Raw genomic sequence first — 21,138 nt, 5'->3', positions numbered from 1 at the left:
CCTTCAATCTGAACCATCAAAAGCCACCACCCTGTGCCGCTGCGCTGCGTTGCTACACTAATTTTGTTTTACTTTCCAACGCACCTTGCCTGCCTGGTTTTGAACACACGCTTCAACCAGCCCTACAGCATCAGAGCCAAGCAAGAACGAAACCCGCACACAACAGCACACGCTGCCGATCGTCGATTGGTAAAAACTCCTCACGCTTCAGATAACGGACCGCGCTACAAACAACGACACGCATTTTTCAATACACAGCGACACAGAGATCCAACACAGCCTTGAGAGAGAGCACAGGGCGACGGGGACACACACAGCAACCAGCGACAAACGGAAAAAAAACCATACACACACGCTTTGTTTGCTATCTTCTCCGTCCGGCGCGGTGGTGTGTCTTCCCTTTTCCCTTAGTGTACGAGAGGTGCAGGCAAGTGGATGGATACATGCGTGCGTGCGTGTTAGAGAACGGATTAGAAACTATAATGCGCTCAATACCAACAGCTTACGTTTGATGCGTGAGCGATAACGATGTATTTAATTGTTCAAGGAGGCAATTGTAGGCGTAATGAAATTAAATGTTATCAAATTTGGAGATATTTAGTGCCTCAAAAAAGGGCAACTAACACCACCTGCGCGCTCTTTCTATGTCTGTGTGCTGCCTGCTTGACAAGGGACATAATCAGCACGCAATTTGTTGCACATTTTTGTGCGTATGCACCTAGAAAATATACATTCCCTCAAACTCCCCCCCTCCCCGCTTACCTTCATAGGAGCAGTGACGATGGTGCCCGGTGCATCCACGGCGGATCACACAGAAAACAGGACGCGAATCAGCATCAAACACACACTCACACACGCGAAAGGTTCCGATTTTTTATGATCCGTTGCTTCCGTTGCTACTCCCCGGACTTTACCACCCGTGCACCCACCACAAGCACACCATTTGGGACCAGTGCTGCAGGGGTGTTGTTGGAAAGCAACAGAGTGGTAGAAAAATGCACCACGCGAAGAAGCACGGTGCACGGGGGAGAAGAAAAACAAACGCAACACCGGGGAACACACCGGAGCGCAGGAGGCAAGAGCGAGAGAGAGAGAGAGAGGGCGAGCGAACGAGCGGCGGGAACACTTTTGCACAAAACGCACACGATAGCCGCACGCTGCTAGCTGACCTGGCCGCGGAATCACGATTACGAAATCGTGCGTTTATCGTGCACGGGAGAGTTGGGTTTTTGGCTATCGCAAACTTTGACGCGGGATATTTTATCCTAGAAGCAAAGAGCTGCTCGCTGTGTTTTTCTTCACTTGCACCAAGATACATAGATAACTGGCGATTGATCCAGTTCCCCGCTGGTCGGGCAGGGTTTGACAGCCAGCTGCTGCTTTGACAGCACGGATTGCTCTGGGGCCCAGAGTGACCAGAAATACCGATTTATCTGTATTCCTACCGATTTTTTATATGCTTACCGAATATATCACAGATATTTGATTTTTCAGTCGTGTAAGCTTAATCTATGACGCTTGGGATGCTGTTTCAAGGATCGCTATTAACATTTGTTACCCACTTTGGTACGCGTTCTCAACATTACTCCTGCCGAAAACCGAAAAAATAATCTGGCCACACTGTTTTTAACGTTAGATTGTCGCTGCATCTCCCTCATTTTCTCTACCCGCCTTTTACTCGCATTACAGTGCTCGTTTCGAAGTGAGCCCTCCTTCCTGGCTTCCTCTGATCAAACAAGTAGTGGTGGGAGCTCGGTATCAGACCTACCCGATTCTGATTCCATGTTCGGAATTCATTCCGGAGCCAATTCCGATGATCGAAACGATTTCGATTCCAGGATCGATTCTGTAGCCGATTCCAGAGTTGACTCCGGGGTCGATTCCGGAGTCAATTCCGGAGCCGATTCCAGAGCCGATTCCAGAGCTGACTCCAGATACGATCCCAGAGTTGACTCCCCAAGCGCCACAGATTAAGCTTAAACGACTGGAATATTTAATATCCATAGAAAAAAAATGAAAGCTCCACAGCTTCATTGGTTTGATCAATAGATGGCGTTATTACAACTCATCATTATATTGCTATCCTTTTCTTGCAATGTGTTTCGACAAGTTTCATCTTATCATGACCTATATAGCCTTCTAACTTGCTGAGCAAAAATCTATATGAATGGTCGTGTGGTCAGATACGTGGGTATCAACACCAACGACTTTTACTCAAATCTCACTTGCTTCAGTGCTAGTGGTTTCGGTTGGAGTTTAGTATTTAAACAATCGTATCGCCGTTCTAGTTCTAGCGATGCATAACATCAATGCGAAACCATACAACAGTACAGAGGAAATGAGAAAGCTCTCCTCCAAGCGATGAAGCTCAACTAGTTGGGGTATCCCACCAACAGAGAGCGCCACCAGCTTTTTCGGTATTTTTAAAATGCATGAGTCGTTTGCCGTCTGCTAAACGAAGTCTTTCTATATTCCGTTTAGGTAGAGAACTTGAGTCGTTTAGAAGCCGTTTAGAGGTCGTTTAGTGTATTTGTGGCACTTGGGTCCGGAGCCGATTCCGGAGCTGACTGCGGAGCCGAGTCGCGTGTCGGCTCCGGAATCGATTCCGCAGTCAGAATAGGCTCCAGAATCGGAATTGAACTGGGAATCGCAATTTGCCCTAAAATTTACTCCAGCATTAGAATTTGCTCCGGAATTTTAATTACATCTTTAATTGAAACAAAAAGTTTTAGAAGTGAAATCAGTCCGGGAAGCTCCATGAGAAATTATCTTTTACAAGTAAACTATGGTTCGATTCCAGAAAAATGCGGAGTTAGCCGGAATCGTTTCCGACAAAAACTTCATTTTTCATATCACTACAAGGAACCCTGTCTTTTCCACTTGCTTGTGTGACCCGGCGCTCTAGCAGCAATCGAACACGACATCGAACATGAAAAATATATGGGATTTGACATGTTCGATTTGTTGGTTATCAAATCGAACATGTCAAATCCCATATATTTTTCATGTTCGATGTCGTGTTCGATTGCTGCTAGAGCGCTGCCTGAATTGGGGATGTGTGAGTTACCCGGCGCTCTAGCACCAATCGAACACGACATCGAACATGACCGTAGCAATAGACGATGCGCAATCTCAGATTGCGCATATATTTATCTGTCAAACGGATCGGTTTGATATATTTATCTGTCAAAAAATATTTATATATCTCGGACATATAATCTTGAAAATTTATGCGCAATCTTGGCGCAATCTGAAATTGTATGGAAATGACGTTTATAGCTCAGGGTTGGTTACGCGAAATGACATATGTTTTGATAAAACGAATATATGCGCAATCTGAGATTGCGCATCGTGTATTAATACGGTGAAAAATGTATGGGATTTGACATGTTTGTCTTGTTTGTTTGTTTGTGTCTGACAGTGCACCTCCATATGATTATATGGGTTTGTTCGAGTCGGTTGTCGTGTTCGATTGGTGCCAGAGCGCAGCCTTATATTTTGCCAAGTCATCAATGGAGGTGTTCGTGTGTACGTGAAAACGCTGTGCTTTAAATTTTGCTAATTCAAACGCACGCCAGTAACGTCAGTAGAAATTTAAAAGTAGTGATAAGAATATATTCCGTGCAGAAACGATGGCTTCAACTTGCGACAGAAAGCCCGGAAAGGTGTCCAGAGCAAGCAAACACCTTTTGTTAAAATACTGCAAGGAGTTGGAGCAAGAACGCGTCGCTCAAATGGTAGCTGAGCCAGTGGCATCGAGTAAGTTAAAAAAAATGATTACAAGCATCGTTCTAACATGCTTGATGATTTTTACCATTGCAGGAAGTCGTGCCAGTGACGTTGCGCCAGAATTAATCCTCGCGGCAGCTACGGAACATTCCGAACCGATGGGTATGTGGCAGCCATTATATGCTTAGTGGTTATGTGCTAATTTATGTTCGTTACTTTCAGACACCTGTGCACCGGTTTTGGAAGATTTCGAAGACTGCAGCGAAGAGGAAGAACGACCGACAAAATACGACGGAAGAACGACCTTTGGCTGCGCTCTGGCACCAATCGAACACGACATCCGACTCGAACAACCCCATATAATCAAATGGGGGTGCACTCTCAGACACAAACAAACAAACAAGACAAACATGTCAAATCCCATACATTTTTCATGTTCGATGTCGTGTTCGATTGGTGCTAGAGCGCCGGGTTTTTGATGAATCGTTAGCGGATGTGTCGTAGGAGGATGGTCTGCGACTGTGGGCCCTCGATACAGGGCAAACCCACGAGGCGATGAATCGGCTGTTGCGCCACCTTAAAAAAGCCGGAGTTTGAGTCGTTGCCGAACGATGCGCGCACTTTCCTGAAGCCACTGGAAGATGCAGTTATATAAACAACGATAACGCAGATTGATGGTGGAGAGTTCTGGTACCAGGGTGTAGGAACTTGTTTGAAAAATTATTTCCGGTAAAGACTTAGTGGCTACAAAACTAAGTATTCTGTGAACTTGTGCTGCGGTATCTAATTTTTGTTAATATTCTAGAAACTTGCCTCCTATTGACGATGGATTTGTTATCGATTTTTGCTTCGATGGCTTACCGCTGTACCTGAACGACAGTAAACAGCTCTGGCCAATACTTATGAAAGTATTCAACATATCGAATATGCCCGTGATGCCGGTTGCATTATTTTTCGGATTATCAAAACCTGCATCAGTCGACCAGTATCTCGAAGATTTCGTTGAAGAAATGAACGAGCTACAAAAGAACGGTTTGATGATGCATGGTCGGCTCCTACTCGGTGAAAATTCGATGCATCATTGCCGATACACCGGCTCGTGCTTATATAAAGGGTGAGTTATTAATCTATAACATTCAAAGTTCAGCATTGATGTTGATGTTTATTATTTCAAAATTGTAGGTGTTAAATCGCACAACTCTGTAAGCGGGTGCTTAAAGTGCACAATTACAACCAATAAGAGTGATCATTCTTCACACAGGTTCTATCCGTATGCGGCGTTTTCCCAGCCAAGAGACCATAATTCTTTTTGCAACGAACAATATCCGCTGCATCAAAAGTTTTTAATGGCACTATCCCGTCTGTATGGATTAAATATGATTTTAGATATTATAGTGTCGGATCGCCTGCACCTCATAGATGAAGGCGTTTTGGGTAGATTAATATTTCTTTGGACCAGCGTATTCCCCAGGCAGAAGTTTAGGTTGTCCAAATTGCAGCTGAAAATTGTGTCGGAACATCTGCTCCAAATCCATCTGCCTTCTGATTTCAGACGGCAGTTACGAAGCCTGAATCTGATTCAAGATAGGAAGGGCATTAAACTGAAATCATTTCTGCAGTTTGTGGGATTCGTTGTTCTCAAAGACAATTTGAGCGACGCTGTATACCAGCACTTCATGTTGCTGTTTGTTGCGACAACATTTTTATCCACTGCATATCATAAAGACCGTTGGATAGATGCAGATATATTGCTGCACCAGTTTGTGGCAGAATACAGTAGTCTTTATGGCCCAGAATTCGTAAACAGCAACGTACACAAACTGTTGCATGTTTACGAGGAGGTGTTTAGATTCGGTGAACTGGGCACTATGTCTTCCGAAGAGTGCGAAGAATATCTCCGCAATTTTAGGCAAACGGTGTTGCATAGCAAACGACACAGTTTGGCGCAGGCGGTGCAGCGTTTTGCCGAGCTGCAACGTATCAATATTTCAAAAAGAATGCATTTATCTTCGACCTCAGGATCGGCCAGTAAATCAGTCGGTAGATATACCGAATGCACCATGAGTCCCGGGTTGTTTCTTAGAGACAATTTCCGGGACCGATGGTGTATGTTGCACGACGGAACTGTTCTGAGGTGCGAGTCAGCCTCCATAGAAGGGTGTGAACTGATGATTCACGGGCATCGGTTTACACAGCAGTATCCCTTTTTTGTGAAGCCGTATTCGTCCTACGAGCTAAAACATACACGCTGCAAATCTGATTCACATGAATACAAATGAAATGAGTTATGTTCCCAGCACCAGTATAATGTGCAAGGTTGCTGCTGTCGGAACCAATATTCAGGGAGAATATGTGTTTGCGCCTTTACCTCATACCGGCGAAAAAATAAAACATGCTGTTAACAATAGCTTGCCTTCCGTTTTATTCTAAAAGGGTCGAATCATAGTAAGAAAATATTAAATTATGTTTTGAATTGGTACCGGTCTCCTCGTACAGTCACGACAACTCGTAACATACCCGTCATGGGTTCAAGCCCCAAATGGACCGTGCCGCCATACGTGTAGAAATGACTATCCTGATATGGGGGAGGAAGGGGGGGGGGGGGTTAATCTATAAGTCACTGAAAGCCAACCCCACAGTGGTAACAGCCAAAGAAGAAGAAGAAGAAGAAGAAGCACAAGATGTATTGATGCAGACATCCACGAGCCGCTATGCTCTAGCAGCTCGCGTCCTCTATCGCGCCCTGCAGGAAATTATGGGAAAACGTGGTGCTGCTGCTACGTGGCGGATTCCGATAGATATTGCCAATCGTTCCGTGTGGTACCAACGACCCAGGTTCTGCATCAGTGAATCCGGCGGAACATACTGTGGGGCATCGGTAGAAGGTAACCTAATTAATAATAATTCTAAGTACCTATTGAAAACCTGATCATTGTCTCACTATAAAAAACTACACTCACAAAACTCATCAATGAAACACTTATCACCATCACACCCCACACTATTCTTAATACCGTCCAATGTGTAATTTTCTCTTCTGATCTTAAACACATGAAGGATGAAGAAATTCTTGACAATTTAAAAGATAAAAAAGTTACTCAAGTGCGTCGTTTTACTCGTAAAGTTAATAGTGAAATAATACCTGCCAATTCTCTCCTCCTCCGTATTGCTGCAACACTAGTCCCCTCTGTTATCCGCTTTGGCCCATTCCAAGTGATTCCCCGTACATATTATCCCAAACCCATGCTTTGTCTTAATTGTGCTCACTATGGTCATGAGATGCAAAACCTCACAAGTTTGCCACGATTGTGGTATTCCTGCCCATGGTGAATGCACAGCTCCACTAAAATGTGTTAATTGCAAAGGCAACCACAATTCTTTTGACAAATCCTGCCCATTTTATCTCAAAGAACAGGAAGTCATTAAATATAAAATTGATTACAACGTGTCTTTCTCTGAAGCACGAAAATACATAGATTCTATAGGTACAACTATATAAACATTGCCTCATAACTGCTCTCTCTCTCTTGGTCAAGTTGTGTCTCCCAATCCACAAACTAACGTTGCCCCTTTCACTAAACCCGATTCTAGAGACGAAGAAATTGCCAATCTTAAAAAACAAAATGAAGAACTTTTGAAAAAAACCGAGGCCGGATATTTTGAATAAAATAAATAAAATACATGGTAAGCTACTATTTCTCCAAAAAAAATCCCCGATGATTAATTTTGTCATAAGTTTTTTTTTTTCTTTTTCCGTAAGTGACTGTAAAAATTATCCCGAACGCCCTATAAGTTCAGTACGTGATTATACGATGATGCCAACCTCTTTAGCATATTTGTGCCAAATTCTCGCGTATTCGTAGTCCCTGAAACCAAGTACGTCACGTATTGGGACCTCAGGGCTCCTCCCTATTGCTTGAAGCGTCGATAGTAGTGCGGGTCTTGTTGTTTCAAACTCCACAAATGGCAATATGACGTGGTCGATGTCATGGAATCCGTTGGCATAGTTACATACATTTGAGTCGACGATCCCTATGCGTTGTAGATGTACATTCTTCGCATAATGGTTTGACATGAGCAGTGGCGGATCTAACGGTAGGCGGACTAGGCGGACTCCTGGGGCCCCGCCGATTAAGGGGCCCCGTAGATCGCTAGTTTATAGTATGCCGTATGTATTACATGCATGCCTATGGACACAGTACTAGCGACAAGGGCCCCAGAAAGGATGGACGTTGGGGCCTCGAAGCTAGCGAATCCTCCCCCCCCCCCCCCCAATTTAGAGCCTGTGACTGATTATCGTAGGAGCCCTAGACGACATTTCAAATTTACTGTTCCATCTCCCTACAGCAAGTTCAGTGCCACTATCAACCCCCCTCTCCCCTTAAAACACCATTTACCATCTACAGGGGGTCTCAACTCATTTTACTGCCTAGGGCCCCCAATACCCTTTATCCGCCACTGGATATGAGTCTTGATGTCATGTGAAGGAATCCACGAACTGCCTATAGGCTTTGAAACCATGGACGTTGTGTCACCCTAGGAGAGATGGAGTAAAGAAATCCCCCGAGATCATCGGCATCCCACATGCTCTGCCAACGAGTCATACATAATTGCTATGGGATGTGGAGGAATTCGTGAGGCTGAATCGAACGTTCGAAGGAATCGCTCTCAGAAGCGCCTTCTTTGGCAAAGAGATCTACCCTCTCATTGCCAGGGATTCCGCAATGAGCAGGTAGCCAGACAAGCGATATTTGAAACTCTTTATTGAACAAAGAGCTTAGTGTTTGTAGATTTTTTTTACAATAATCAGAGCTCATTATCGCCTAAATGGATTTCAAAGTTTCGACAGCACTGAGACTGTCAGTGAATATATAATATTGATCCGGAGGGCTCGCGTTTGTTAGAAGCAACGCGTAAAATATGGCAGCCAACTCTTCGACAAATATTGCGCATGGATGTCTCAATTTGAAGAAGGCTTGTTTGGTATTGTTTCTTGTTGGGATGGCCATACTTGTTCACAAAAATGCTTCAACTGTCCTCCAGCTGGGAACTGTCCTCCAGTGAAAATCATTTAGTATGTTCTTTGTTACCTCTTGCAAAGAGGAATCAGTTACCGAAAGGGAATTGTAGAACTCCGATAGATTGGCGCAGCTGATTGCTTGTGAAGCACTAGGGTTAGCCTGTAAAGGCCGGGCTACATTGATCGTACTCGCAAGTGTAATTTTGATTTTCACTAGCGCACCTGGCGGCGGCTGACCGAAGCATTTTGCCAAACAATTTGAGGCTGTTCCAGAAAATGTGTTATTTTTCCATGTTTTGTACTTAATTCGGACGAGAAAAGTTTTGTAAAAAGTAGATGCACATGTCCTGCACGCATTGCATCCATTTTCATGACAAAAAACGATGGATAAACTACTTAATTAAAAGATTCAGCATGACCATTCTCTCGATGAATAAAAAAAGCTTCCACCAGCCGCCGCCAGATGCGCTAGTGAAAATCGAAATTACACTACGGATTACGATCAATGTAGCCCGGCTTTAACGATACAAAATCCTGATATATCTTCATGATTTTGCAATTAGAACCTGCCTCTTGTAAAGATTTGATATTATCAATCACTAGTGGATTAGATACTGTGTATCGAAGCAGAAGGCGAAGCGATAATAGTTCAAAACGTAGTTTTAGCAGCATCACTCCAGAAATCACTTCTAGGGACATTGAAAAGACTAATTATGAGTGGATTTCATACATCCAAGCGCAATTCGAAGACAATGATATTGTATACCCAAGTTACATTTTAAATCTTATCATAGTTTTAACATTGTTGTTACGGTTATTCCATTAAGCCTCCTTTTTTCATTTGAATGTCTTGTATGACCTTATAAGAAAATAATATATAATAAAACTCTCTTAAGACTGAAAAGGCCCATCTACAGAACTCTGTTAAGACTACGTGTTAAAACCATTTCTAGACCTTTAAGATGTTTGGCGTAAGTAAATTATTTAAATTACAGCCTTTTGCTTTGGATATGTTCTTGAGATGACAATGAAGCATTGAATATGAAGTCATAATAATGGTTGATAATTATATGAGAATTATGATGTTATCTTCATTTTTTCTGATTCTGAAATCGCTCGCGTATCAGCAGAAATCCATGCCAAGAAAATTTCACTGTTGAAATACAATGTAAAAATTTAAAAAAAATATCAAAGTGCCTTAATAGTAAGCTACTTTTTAGTATAAAAATTAATTATTTTAAAAATATAGTTTTCATTGAAACGCCCTCAATTTGCACAAAAAGCTTTGTCCAGGCTGTGGCATAATACACATGACGGAATTATTTTTTGGAAAATTGTTATTTTTCTTTTTGTCTTGTAAAATATGAATTGGTTTATCTGCACATCAACATGGCTGACACAATTTGGATACACAAATTAACAATCTGATGCATTATAATGGATTCCATTGGCTTAAGATCAAGAGGACTTTCTTGATCTCAAGTTCAGTCGATATGTAGGGCTGTATGTGTGGCTAAGATAGTTTTAAACAGCACATAGCTTTAGTAAGCACTTGTGGAGATTAACAAGTTTTAAGACTCTCCACGCACAGGTAGTGTCCGAGATACGTGGATCCTGGTATATAGTATGCAAATCTACACAATCGTGGGTTTCTGAATTTGACAGTTCTTTGCTCAAATTTTATTGATTTGATACAATATCAGTTAATAGCAATATGATTGAATAAAAACCACCCACTGCAAGCAAAAGAAACTTAAATACAGGTGTCCCCCGAGATACGACTGTATTTGGGACCGAAAAAATTTCCCAAAGCAAGGCGTAAGTCGAAATAGTCGTATGTCGAATATCTGTGAATATAAAGTTTATAACCGAAATTGAAGAGTCGGAATCTATGAAATCGTATATTTTATGTAAAACAATATACGATAATGTATTATTTTTACTCCAAAAGCCGTTTACACAATATAGATACTCAAGATGGGGGAGTTGTGGAATCTGAGGAAATATGTTTGTATCGGTTATCTGCACAGAAATTCAAAAATATGTTTCAATTTCGTCTCAATAACAACTTTTAACTGTCAAAATCAAAATCGTCGTATCTGCGAATCGTCGTAACTCGAGAGGGTCGTAACTCGGGGTACGCCTGTATGTAATGGCTGAAAACCGCTTCTTCACGATTTGCGTTAATAGCGTATCCCAGATACAGCCTTTATAGTTTGTTCAAAGTTCCCTTACAGAACGTTTCAGAACGAAAAGAACTTGTCACCACTGAGAAAAAAATGTGCATCTTAGTCCTTCTTTCCAATTTTCAGATCAACGCTTCAGAAAAATCTTCATTTGTGTAACCGCTGAACCAAATCTAATCCATATCCTAGATAAAGTATGCATATTCTCGTGAGATGGAACTTCATTTTGCGCATTACCAACCCCCCTCACCCCTTAACACTTCTGTCGCTTTCAATTCTTTTAACTTAGTTAAGCTGAAGTTAAATCGAAATTTAACCTACCGAAAACTACCGATAAAATTTTGATTCGCCTACCGAAAACCGCAAAAATAATCTGGCCACTCTGATACACCGTGACATTTGAAGTACTCAACTCTGGTGTAAACGCGCCTCAGTATGATGACAGCTACCCTACCCCTCGATAAAAATGCATTAAATCATTTTAAAATAACCGTTATATGATGAGAACGAAGAAAAAAGGAAATTTCATTCGAATTAAATAACTTATCAATTCTAACTGCATAAAAAGTTACTCACAGCATAGCTGCTCTAAAAAACGCATGTAAAGATGTTTTGCTACAGAGTAAAACTAGCATATAGCATTTTGTATGATTTAATATTTAACTTTCAGTGTTGTTTTCTTTGTTCAAGTGCAAGTAATGGATAACTGATTCATCGAAGCCTTCGTAGTGTATGCTCTATACAATTGACATGAGCTCGTTGGATTCGCTACTAAAGATTGGCCAATGTAGAAAATTGATAACTGGTTCGGCTACTGATTTTTAAAAAATCCAGCTTAATTCAAAGTCTTTTCATTTTCAATTTACTTATTCATGATGAGCTCTCCAACAAAGGCTCAAATGTTTGTGCTATAAATGATCGATTCGTTGAATTGCCCTTTGATTTTCCCATTTCTATTGCTCCTCTTCGGTTTCTCATCTGGAGCGGTATAATTAAACCAAAGTCTCAATACTAGCTGCTTCTACACGTTCGTTCCACTGTCTAGCCACCAGTCATAATATATTATCAACTGAACTTGTTCAAGTCGCGATCCTGTCTGGGAATTTCGGGCGATCAATCCTTTTACGACTTTCCACGCCTTTCCCGGGCCGGGTGTTACCGATTCCAGACGCAACTTCATTAAACCCGTCCCATGTTCGTTTATTCCCGCTTCTAGTTTAGGATTTTTTTATAGTTTTGCCGTCTGTCTGTCTGCTGAAATATGACTACAGACGGCTGAAAATAAATGCAAAGAATACGCAGAAAAAGAAATATCATCTCTCACCTGAATTTCTAGTCGCTCTACGCATGGCGATCATTAGCTGTAGCGATGCATCAAAGATCAAGTTTTTTTTCTTTCTGCTTGTTACCTATTCTATGCCCACGCAATCGGGCAAAAGTGAACGGACAAAGGAGACACCTCAAGTACCAAACACTAAGAACCATTAAAGTCGTCTAGACCGCAGATCTTCTTTATCTCTGCTTTGTTCTGCTCGGTGCTCCCCGTTCTACCTAGCACACCCAAACGAATAGGTATAGGACTCTCTTTTCGGCTGTCCCACTTCCTGCAGACTGGTCAAACCAGCCGTTGAACTTCAGACATGCACTTCAAATGCCCTTGCGTCTCGATCACCTATTATATCACTGTATCCTATTATCTAAAGTTCTCAGACATTCCCAGACACGCACACTTGGGGGAGCGGTGCGGTGTCTATGAAATCTTCTAAATCCCCATTATTCTCCAGGAAAGGTGACCCTTTCAAAAATGAACGCGAAACAGCGGATAGAGTCAACTGCCGTCTCCCGTGGTTCGGTCGTCTAGCACGCGATTCACTCCTACCATGCATGCTCCAGCATTCTCCAGGAAGTCTGGAGGACGTCCTCCTTCGCTCCACACTTTATGGCCCTTGTTGCGCACCCTGATCGATGATCGTTCCGCCAGTTTTGGGGCTCGCGAAACATTTGGTGAACCATTGGACGGTTGGACGCACGTTGCATGTGTGGCAGACTCTTCTCGTCCGTTGCGTTTGTATCTTTGCTAGTTTTTGTTTTGTTTTTGCCTTTTTGCCTACACCCCAATAGGAGCAACCCAGCCGACATCGGCACACTGTCGGCACACGTTCGTTTGGCGTTGCTCCGCGACTTCCAAGATCTCCCAAACACAAAGCTTGCAGTTATGAGTGGGTTTAGTGGAGATCAAACAAAAAAAAACGGCCAAACGGGAGAGAACGAACAACAAAACAAAACGAAATCGCTCCTATACACTGCTACACGAAGATGCCTGCGTTGTAGACGAATTCGTTGCTTCCAACCGGGCTAATCACAAGCCACGGTTGTGTCTTTGAAGGCTGCCTTCGGTTTCGTGCTTGTGCTTAGGCGAATTGCGGTCGGTGCAGTTTTGAGCCCCGACGCCACGGAGACTGAGGGCAATAATTTTGTGCAATAAAAACGGAAACCGCAAAGACCCCTTTTGGACCGTTTGCTGATGCTGCTGCTGCTTCCGCTGCTGTTCATCGGTTTTCGGTACTGGTCAATTATTTTGTTCGATTTTCGATTATGATTTTTAAGAAGAGGCACGTTTTAATAACCATTGGTTGATTAGCAAAATAATGAGGTATTTTATTAGCTCGCCCTAGGCCGGTTTTAATTGTGTGTTTAGAAATGTTCATACCGGGCCTTCGGCGTTTGTTTTATGTATGCTTGGTTTTTAATAAGATGTTTTTATGCTTTCTAGATAAAGCAAATCCTTCTTTCTTGATGAGGTTTCTTAATGAGACAAGTTATCTCTTAATAGCTGTCGCTATAAATTAGTAAATTCCCCAATATTGAGGGCTTATTAGGAATAATTAAGAAAAAAATTAATAGTTTTGGATTTGTAAAGACTTCGTGATATGAAAGTATCCACTTATTCTTAAACTAACCTTTTCATATACCTTCACTAAAAAAAATACCTAAACGGTTTGTTTAGGTATTTTGGATTTGTAAAGACTTCGTGGATAGTCTTTAGGTGGAATTGTAAATACTTCGTGATATGAAAGTATCCACTTATTCTTAAACTAACCTTTTCATATACCTTCACCAAAAGAAATACCTAAACGGTTTGTTTAAATAGTACAAAAATAAAATAGTTTTAAAATCTGAATCAATTGCATTGGGAACTTAATTCTAATCTCACATAAAATGTGCAATCTTCTAGCAAAATCATTATTCTAGTTATGATTTTATGTTGTTTGTTGTTTCAGTAGTATTAGACACTTTTTTGTGAATAATATGTTAAACTTTTGTAAATCAACTTTATAATCTAAACCTAACCAACAATTAAGTTAAAAAATACTTTATATGGAATAGTGAAGGTAAAAATGAATCTAAGAAGAGATTCGAATCTTTGAATTCCAATCGCAATCCCAAAGTGATATAGCGTCCCAAGCGCTACAAATTATGCTTAAACGACTGGAAAATCAAATATCCATAGAAAAAAACGATAGCTCCATAGCTTCATTGGTTTGTTCAATAGATGGCGTATTACAACTCATCATCAAAACTGTAATAAGAGGTCATTCTGTTTTACTCCAATTCTTTTAACTTTGCAGTACTTACATCATGATTAGTACAGGTCCCCGAGATATGCGGACCTTTATTCAATATCCAATCAAATAATTAATTTAGTGACTATAAATGCTTCCCATTAAATGCTACATCACACGATCATTTGCTATATTTGGACTTAAAACTGCGTGATTCGACTTTCGAAATTAGACATACGTAGTTTCTCTCGATTAATAGCGTATCTCGGAGACAGCCTCTTATTACAATCGCAATCGCAATCAGAATCCCAATCGAATCGCAATCCTAATCCCAATCGAATCGCAATCCCAATCAGAATCCCAATCGAATCCCAAACGAATCCCAATCCCAATCAAATCGCAGTCAAATCCCAATTGCCAAGGAATATTTTAGGGATTCAAATCTTACAAACGGGATCCGAACTGATCGAATCTTTCTAGGGATTGAATCTTCGAATCTTCCGAATCCTGAATCTCCCAACACTAATATGGAACATTAATGGCCCGAATAAAATCTATCAAGTTGTTTATGTATTAATACAATTGGAAAACGATACACTCATGAAGCTTGATCAGCGAACACAAGATCACAAAACACAAGATCATCAAACACCTCCGGGAATGGTGGTTTGAAAAATCGGGAATGATCGAAAGGTAATGATCAATAAGTGACAAACCAGGCGACTCCATCTTACAACGTGCCAACTTTCTTGTTGATATAATGAAATTTGTGATTCAATTGTGGATCAAAGCATAGTAAATAATGTAAGCGGAAATTTGTTATTAACTTGAATAAAATATCAATAATATTTATGTTTATTTAATATGCGTTGTAGAGAAGGTAACACGATAAAAACTAAAAGCAATTTATTATAAAGAATGCGATATCAACACATTAAAACTCATTCTATTTTTAGCTTGTCGTTGGTTTCCACTCCAGACCTGCAGCTCTTTGCATTCTACTTACTCTCGTCTTGAAAAACTTCCCAATTACATATCTACACCCAGCTCACAAACGCACACCGTTTGCCGCTTCAGTGTTTGTGTGTGCGCGACGATCCGAATTCCCCCATAAAAAAAAGAAAACAAACCACGATCGGTTTAAATTTTGGCAGGGCAGCGTATCTGTCTGTGTGTTTGTGTGTGTCTGGGTATCCAACCAACCAGCCAACTCCAAACCAAACGGGACGGGACGGTGCAGCGAAACGTTGCATCAACTTCGCCCACTTAAAGTCAAAACGGTCCGCTGGCACAGTCCCACACCCCTAGTCCTCAGTCGTTCGTGAATAGATTTCTATTCTTTCCTTTCATTCGGCAATTCGTAGCAATCTTTTTTTTTTTTTGGATACCACTTCCGTCCCCAACTCCTCCCCACTCTTACACTGTCTCGCCATGCCTCTAAGACTCTAAGCAAAATAGGTTTACTCTTTCGCGCGCAGTTTGTTCTCGAGTCCCTGTCCCGCTCTCGCTATCTCGGGCCTTATTTTTGTCTTTGAAAAATTGGTCCCTACTGACATTGCAACCCCGCTTGCTGCGATCGTTTTATGCCCATAAACTTTATGACTGTTAAGATCTCTCTTCCACAACCAACCAAACACACATACACCCAAAAAAAAAACACACTGCCAAACGTCCTCCAAACGTCTGGATCTTGCGTCACTCTGGTTGCACCCAACCAACCCATTCCCCTCACCAAAAACCTAATCCCTAAGCTTCGGCTTGCCCCATCGGACGCGCGCCGCGCCAGTGAATTCGTTCTGCAGTTTTTCTGCAGCTTTATGCCACTCGATCCACTTCCCGTTTGCGTATGCGCATGCAACTCGCGGGTCCGGGTCCGTTTGTGTTGCGTTTGGAATGGTTTGCTACTGCAGCTTCTCCTTCTTCTTCTTCTTATTTCTGCGATCCTCTTGCTGGAGCGTTTAATTTAAAACATTTTTTTGGTTTGATCGTGCATCGGTCAAGGTTACACCGGTGCGCGCTCTCGTGGCTCAAGGTTTGCGTTCGCTGCGCTTTGTGCATGCAGCGCGCATTTTGGGCTGCTTTGGGGTGGGGAGGGATGGGGTTCCAATCCGAAGAAGGCAAAGACGTGGACCCGCTTGTCTGTTAGTTTACAGCGATAGAAAACCCCAACCGGGAGCGAACGATCGTGGCGGACGGGTGGAAGACGTTTGGGGGAAATATTTTAGCACAAAAGGATTACAACGAAAAATCTCTTCCTCCCCCTTGACCACACGAAGGAAGTGTCGATGAGAAGGAAACGAACGTCAAGGTTTTTTTGTTGAGGGGAATGATTTTTTGCACTCGAGCGGGACTGTGAGGAAGCGAGGGTGAAGTGCATCGATTTCTCATCGCACGCTACATTGTCGTGTGGAAGAGCAGGAAAATAGTGAGAATATAAATACAACACAGAGAGAGAGAGAGTGAGATAGAATGAAGGAATATTCAAAAATACCAACATAGAGCTAAGGTAAAAAGAGCCCAAAACCAGCATGAGATGCAATCTTTAGCAAAGATCAAAATGCTAAATCACACCGACACACCGAGATCGAGTTAATGAATAAATTTGGTGTTGAAAGTTGAATTTGTGGCAGCGATCGTTTACGATTTGTGAAAATTTATTTTCGGTCATTTTTAGTTCAGGTTGAATAATAGTTTTAACGTAATGTAAAGTATTAGATGTATTATAATTTTATATGCTTTTACGAATGAGAATTTTCCTTAAAATGTGATGCGAATTTGCCATTTACAAACAAAAATAATATTAAACCAGAAGATAAAGTGATAAGGTGACCTTCACCGTCGTCATTTACAAACTGATGTTAAAAACTTTTGTCTTGCGGAATCTATGCAACCATCTTTCCGCCTGCAAAACACTGCAACAGTCTAGCCAACGCAAGGTTGAAGGTTGCCAGCGCAAATACCACTACTTCTCCCATGTGCTGTTGTGTGCGTGGAACGCCAAATTTTATTGCAACTCTACCACTCTACCCTCTCTACAACAACTCCACCTCATGGTGCATGGTGCAATGTCACCGTTTTTTTTTGTGTGTGTGAATTTCGTTAGTTGATCACCATCGCATCGTTGCCTGTGACTTTGGCATTGACCACAATCGTGGCGGCGAGGTGATGGCTTTTTTGCTTTTTTGCTCTGCCTCTCACATTTGCTTCTCTAAAACATTGTTTTGTGTTGCACTCGGGCCACCAGCTAGGAAATGAAGCCGGCAATCAAAACGAATCTGGCTGCAGACTGGCAATGATTTCCGGTAGCGAAGGGAATTGCACGGATTTGTGGTGGCATTGTTTTCCCGTGGCTTCTCAGCTGCTTCATATATGCGTCAGCGATTTTAGTGGTTATGCTTTGTATTCTTACTCTTTTTAGTATTTCTGTAGTTTAGAAGAAGATTGACATTTAACACAAAAGTGTAAAATCTTAATGATAGACACTGCTTCATCCTCTGTGAGACTTCAGAGTTACGTGCCACACATTGAAGGAAATGATCATCCGGGAAGACATCATTTCTGTACGATCCTCAGCAGGGGCGGATTAAACACTATGCGAAGGTAAGCTCCGAAAAAAGGGTCGCAACCCCCACTCACAGCTAGATTTGCTTCTCAATTCTTCTCTCTAGTTTAGAATTCCTCATACAACTTCTTGCTCGATGCTTGAGAAAGACCTGCATTCGTGTGACAGCTTAGGGCCTCCACTCGTGTTAATCTTCCACTGATCCTCAAAGTCTAGAGTAGAGCATTGTATGAAAATGATATTTCTCTTCCAACGCGACAATCTCATCACTAGGGGAGAATATGACGGCCTATCACGATGTGAAGACGGCTGATTTTTGCTTCAGAAATTTAAAATTTGACAATGCGGTAGGCCGCTATTACTCAGATTGCGGATGTTTATACTTGAATCCAAAATCTGGTTAAGAGTAAACTTCCTTTCAGTGTTTCCAGTTTCCTCCATGTTCGAAGTCTATTATTCAAATAAGAGAAACTGACAATCGCCCAAAATTCAACACCATTTTTTATGCGATATTTCACCATTACTCAGAAAGGTTCCTAAGTGCCTATTCTACCGTTTTTATTACCTTTCTTCTTTTGCTCTTCCAAAGTCAAACCTCTAGCTCGTACGGTTTGATATCCAATTCCTGGAGAGAGAAGGTTTTATTGACTACAAAACAAAACTCATCCGAAAGTAATTATAAAAACCATAATGCAAGCATCAATTTCGTATCTGCCTATCCTAGAGCTAAGGATCCTAGAACAACCTTCCTAGAAATAGATACCTAAAACATTGTAGCTCAAAGGGAACGCTCATAACGGTACCGCTAGATTAGGCTAGCTTTTGCCGTTAGGTTAGGGTTTCGAAATCATTTTCATAGTTCTTAGGATTGGAATTAAAATTGGAATGTTACCATGCCCTAACGGTTGTATCAGTTTTCACTCCATAACTGTAAAATTTACATTGCAACGATCTTCAGGGACAAAAGATCATGTTATATACATAACGTACAATGTAAACAACCCAAACAAACACATTAAACTAAACAAATTGATTGCATTATTCACAACACATTAATCCTTTGTTTTTATCCTGACCCATCCCACGCCCACGGTGCAATGACCTTCGCTGTAATGCAAAAGACTTTTTATTCCCAAGGTGCATTATGAGCTCGAACACTTTACGAGCAGTGCGTCCGTCCGGTTAAAGTATTCTATTCGCGCAACAAGTTCACGACAGCGACAACGTAGCGCCTGCCTGCCAGCCTGCCCGTCCCATATCTACTGCACTTTGCGCCCGCGCGCCTTCTGACAAAGTTTGATGACCATCCTTGGAGTGGAGTTTTATTTTCGCCTCAAGAACCTACTCCCAACACATCGGCCCCTTCCCTCCATGCAGATTGGGCTTTGGGCTTTTATTTTAATTATATTCACCGTCCGTTTGCTCCATCGGGTTCGATTTTGTCCACCCGATGGGAAGCGGTGCAGTTAATGCGAACTGCAAATACTGCAAATGCCCCAAGATTACGCTACGCTACGGTACGTTTGTTTGTGTGTGTGCCAGTTTTACGATGCGATTACCACATTCGCGTTAATGAGCTGCAGCAAACCCACATGGCTTCATTTTTATAGTAGTAAACAATCCCGCGCTGTGTACGATTGATTGTTACAGCGTGGTTGTGTTCTTGGCGTACCTAAACCGGGTAGCTGGGCACAATCCCAAAATGGGACACACCGTCAGGGAAGGAATGTGGGTGACCGTAGGTCAATGACTTGATCGCTGGATGTATGTGTGTGTGTGTACACGAGAAGACACACCGTACAAGTATATCGCACATCCTGCCGGCGACACGGTTTGTCGTCACAAATGCTTTCAATGGAAGCATTTGGGGCGTTTTTGTTGCGCTTTTTTCACCAACGTAAAACGACAAAAAACATACGACCATACGCAGATAGATCGACGGGCGTGTGTGAGATGGTGACTGCACAAAGGCCACGATGCGGATTGGCTGCAAAGTGTTGGTGCTCGATGTCACCGTACCCGAAATGCAGTGTCAGATGCACGTAAAAGCGCAAGAGCATTCGTTCGACGGCCAGCGGGTAAAGGTGATTTATTTTTATTTCGACATTTATGATCTCATACATTGGAGCGATACCGTTGGGGTTTGTGCAGGGATGAGGTGGAGGATGAAAGTGAAGGACGGAAGCGAATGACAGATATTCTAGCACATTTGGTTATATCTTTGACATCTAAAGGCGCACTTCGACTGGGCCGTGGTGGTAGCAAGTGCAACAGCGAACTTTGCAGTAAAGCGAGATAAAGAAAATAGCTCCGGAACGATGTCTTCCGTTATTTAAGAAGTATAAGATCAAGTAAGATCTTTATTTAGAGCTATTTCGGACTACTTATAACATTAACTATTTTTTATGTTTATAGTTGCTTGAAATAACTATTAACAATATATATTTCTTCACTGGAATTGAAGTTTTGATATCGTGCTACCAGTTATTCTACAACTTTGATTTTCATTTATTTTGTTAATATTGTGTGCTTTTTATAGAAAACAGTAATGTTGTTATAGACTAGAAAGTAATCGAAAAGCTATTATCAACCTACCAGCTTTTTGCTAAAACCTATCATGATACCAAACAAATAGTAAATTAATCAATCTTGAATTCTTGAGACAATGATAAGAAGCTGATCATAAGTACACAAGAGAGTAAATGAATCGAATAAAGAAATCAGAATGGCTACACAACAAGTAAATCATAAAGATAAAATTGTAAGTTAAAACTCATGAAAAGCGACTTTAAACGTGTTAAATAAACAATCTATAATTGGCATGTATTGCCTACATTGTAATAATATTAACATTTTATCAAGCAGAATAAAGTCATTTTAACGATGATGATTATTATTAAAAACGGATATAACAAGAGTTGTCATTAAAAGATTTAATTACATCTCCGTCACGCTGCACCACTGCATCCTACACCTCGTGCACCTGCATTGATCCATCACACAGTTGGATCGAATGTCATCGCGTACTTAAAACACCTGGACACAGAACAAAAAAAAACGAAAGAAAAAGACAACACA

The 21,138-nt window shown here is 41.6% G+C and overlaps 2 protein-coding genes across 2 annotated transcripts in view; one reads left to right on the top strand and one right to left on the bottom strand.

Moving 5' to 3' along the window:
• Positions 1-1,356, bottom strand: part of LOC1276282 (protein encore) — a 68,294-nt gene extending 66,938 nt beyond the window's left edge. The window contains exon 1 of the mRNA XM_061641332.1: positions 763-1,356. Coding sequence (XP_061497316.1) covers positions 763-768 — 6 coding nt within the window. The 5' untranslated portion in view covers positions 769-1,356. The remainder of the gene's footprint in view (positions 1-762) is intronic.
• Positions 1,357-3,457: 2,101 nt separating this feature from the next.
• On the top strand, positions 3,458-6,136 carry LOC133392254 (uncharacterized). The gene is made up of 5 exons (XM_061652259.1): positions 3,458-3,759; positions 3,823-3,891; positions 3,952-4,458; positions 4,535-4,843; positions 4,912-6,136. The coding sequence occupies exons 4-5, from the start codon at positions 4,774-4,776 to the stop codon at positions 6,006-6,008; spliced, it is 1,167 nt and encodes a 388-aa protein (XP_061508243.1). The 5' UTR covers positions 3,458-3,759; positions 3,823-3,891; positions 3,952-4,458; positions 4,535-4,773; the 3' UTR covers positions 6,009-6,136.
• The last annotated feature ends 15,002 nt before the right edge of the window (positions 6,137-21,138 follow it).

Source organism: Anopheles gambiae, chromosome 2 (genome assembly GCF_943734735.2).
Source record: "Anopheles gambiae chromosome 2, idAnoGambNW_F1_1, whole genome shotgun sequence".
In the NCBI taxonomy this organism is placed as follows: Eukaryota; Metazoa; Arthropoda; class Insecta; order Diptera; family Culicidae; genus Anopheles; species Anopheles gambiae.
The sequence above is the reverse complement of the archived record's forward strand: the minus strand, read 5'-3'. Positions and strand labels throughout refer to the sequence as shown.

Coding starts and splice junctions, on each gene's coding strand:
- LOC133392254 (XM_061652259.1), top strand. CDS start 4,774: ATGGTCGGCTCCTACTCGGTGAAAATTCGATGCATCATTGCCGATACA. Junction 4,844..4,911: donor GGCTCGTGCTTATATAAAGG/GTGAGTTATTAA, acceptor TCAAAATTGTAG/GTGTTAAATCGCACAACTCT.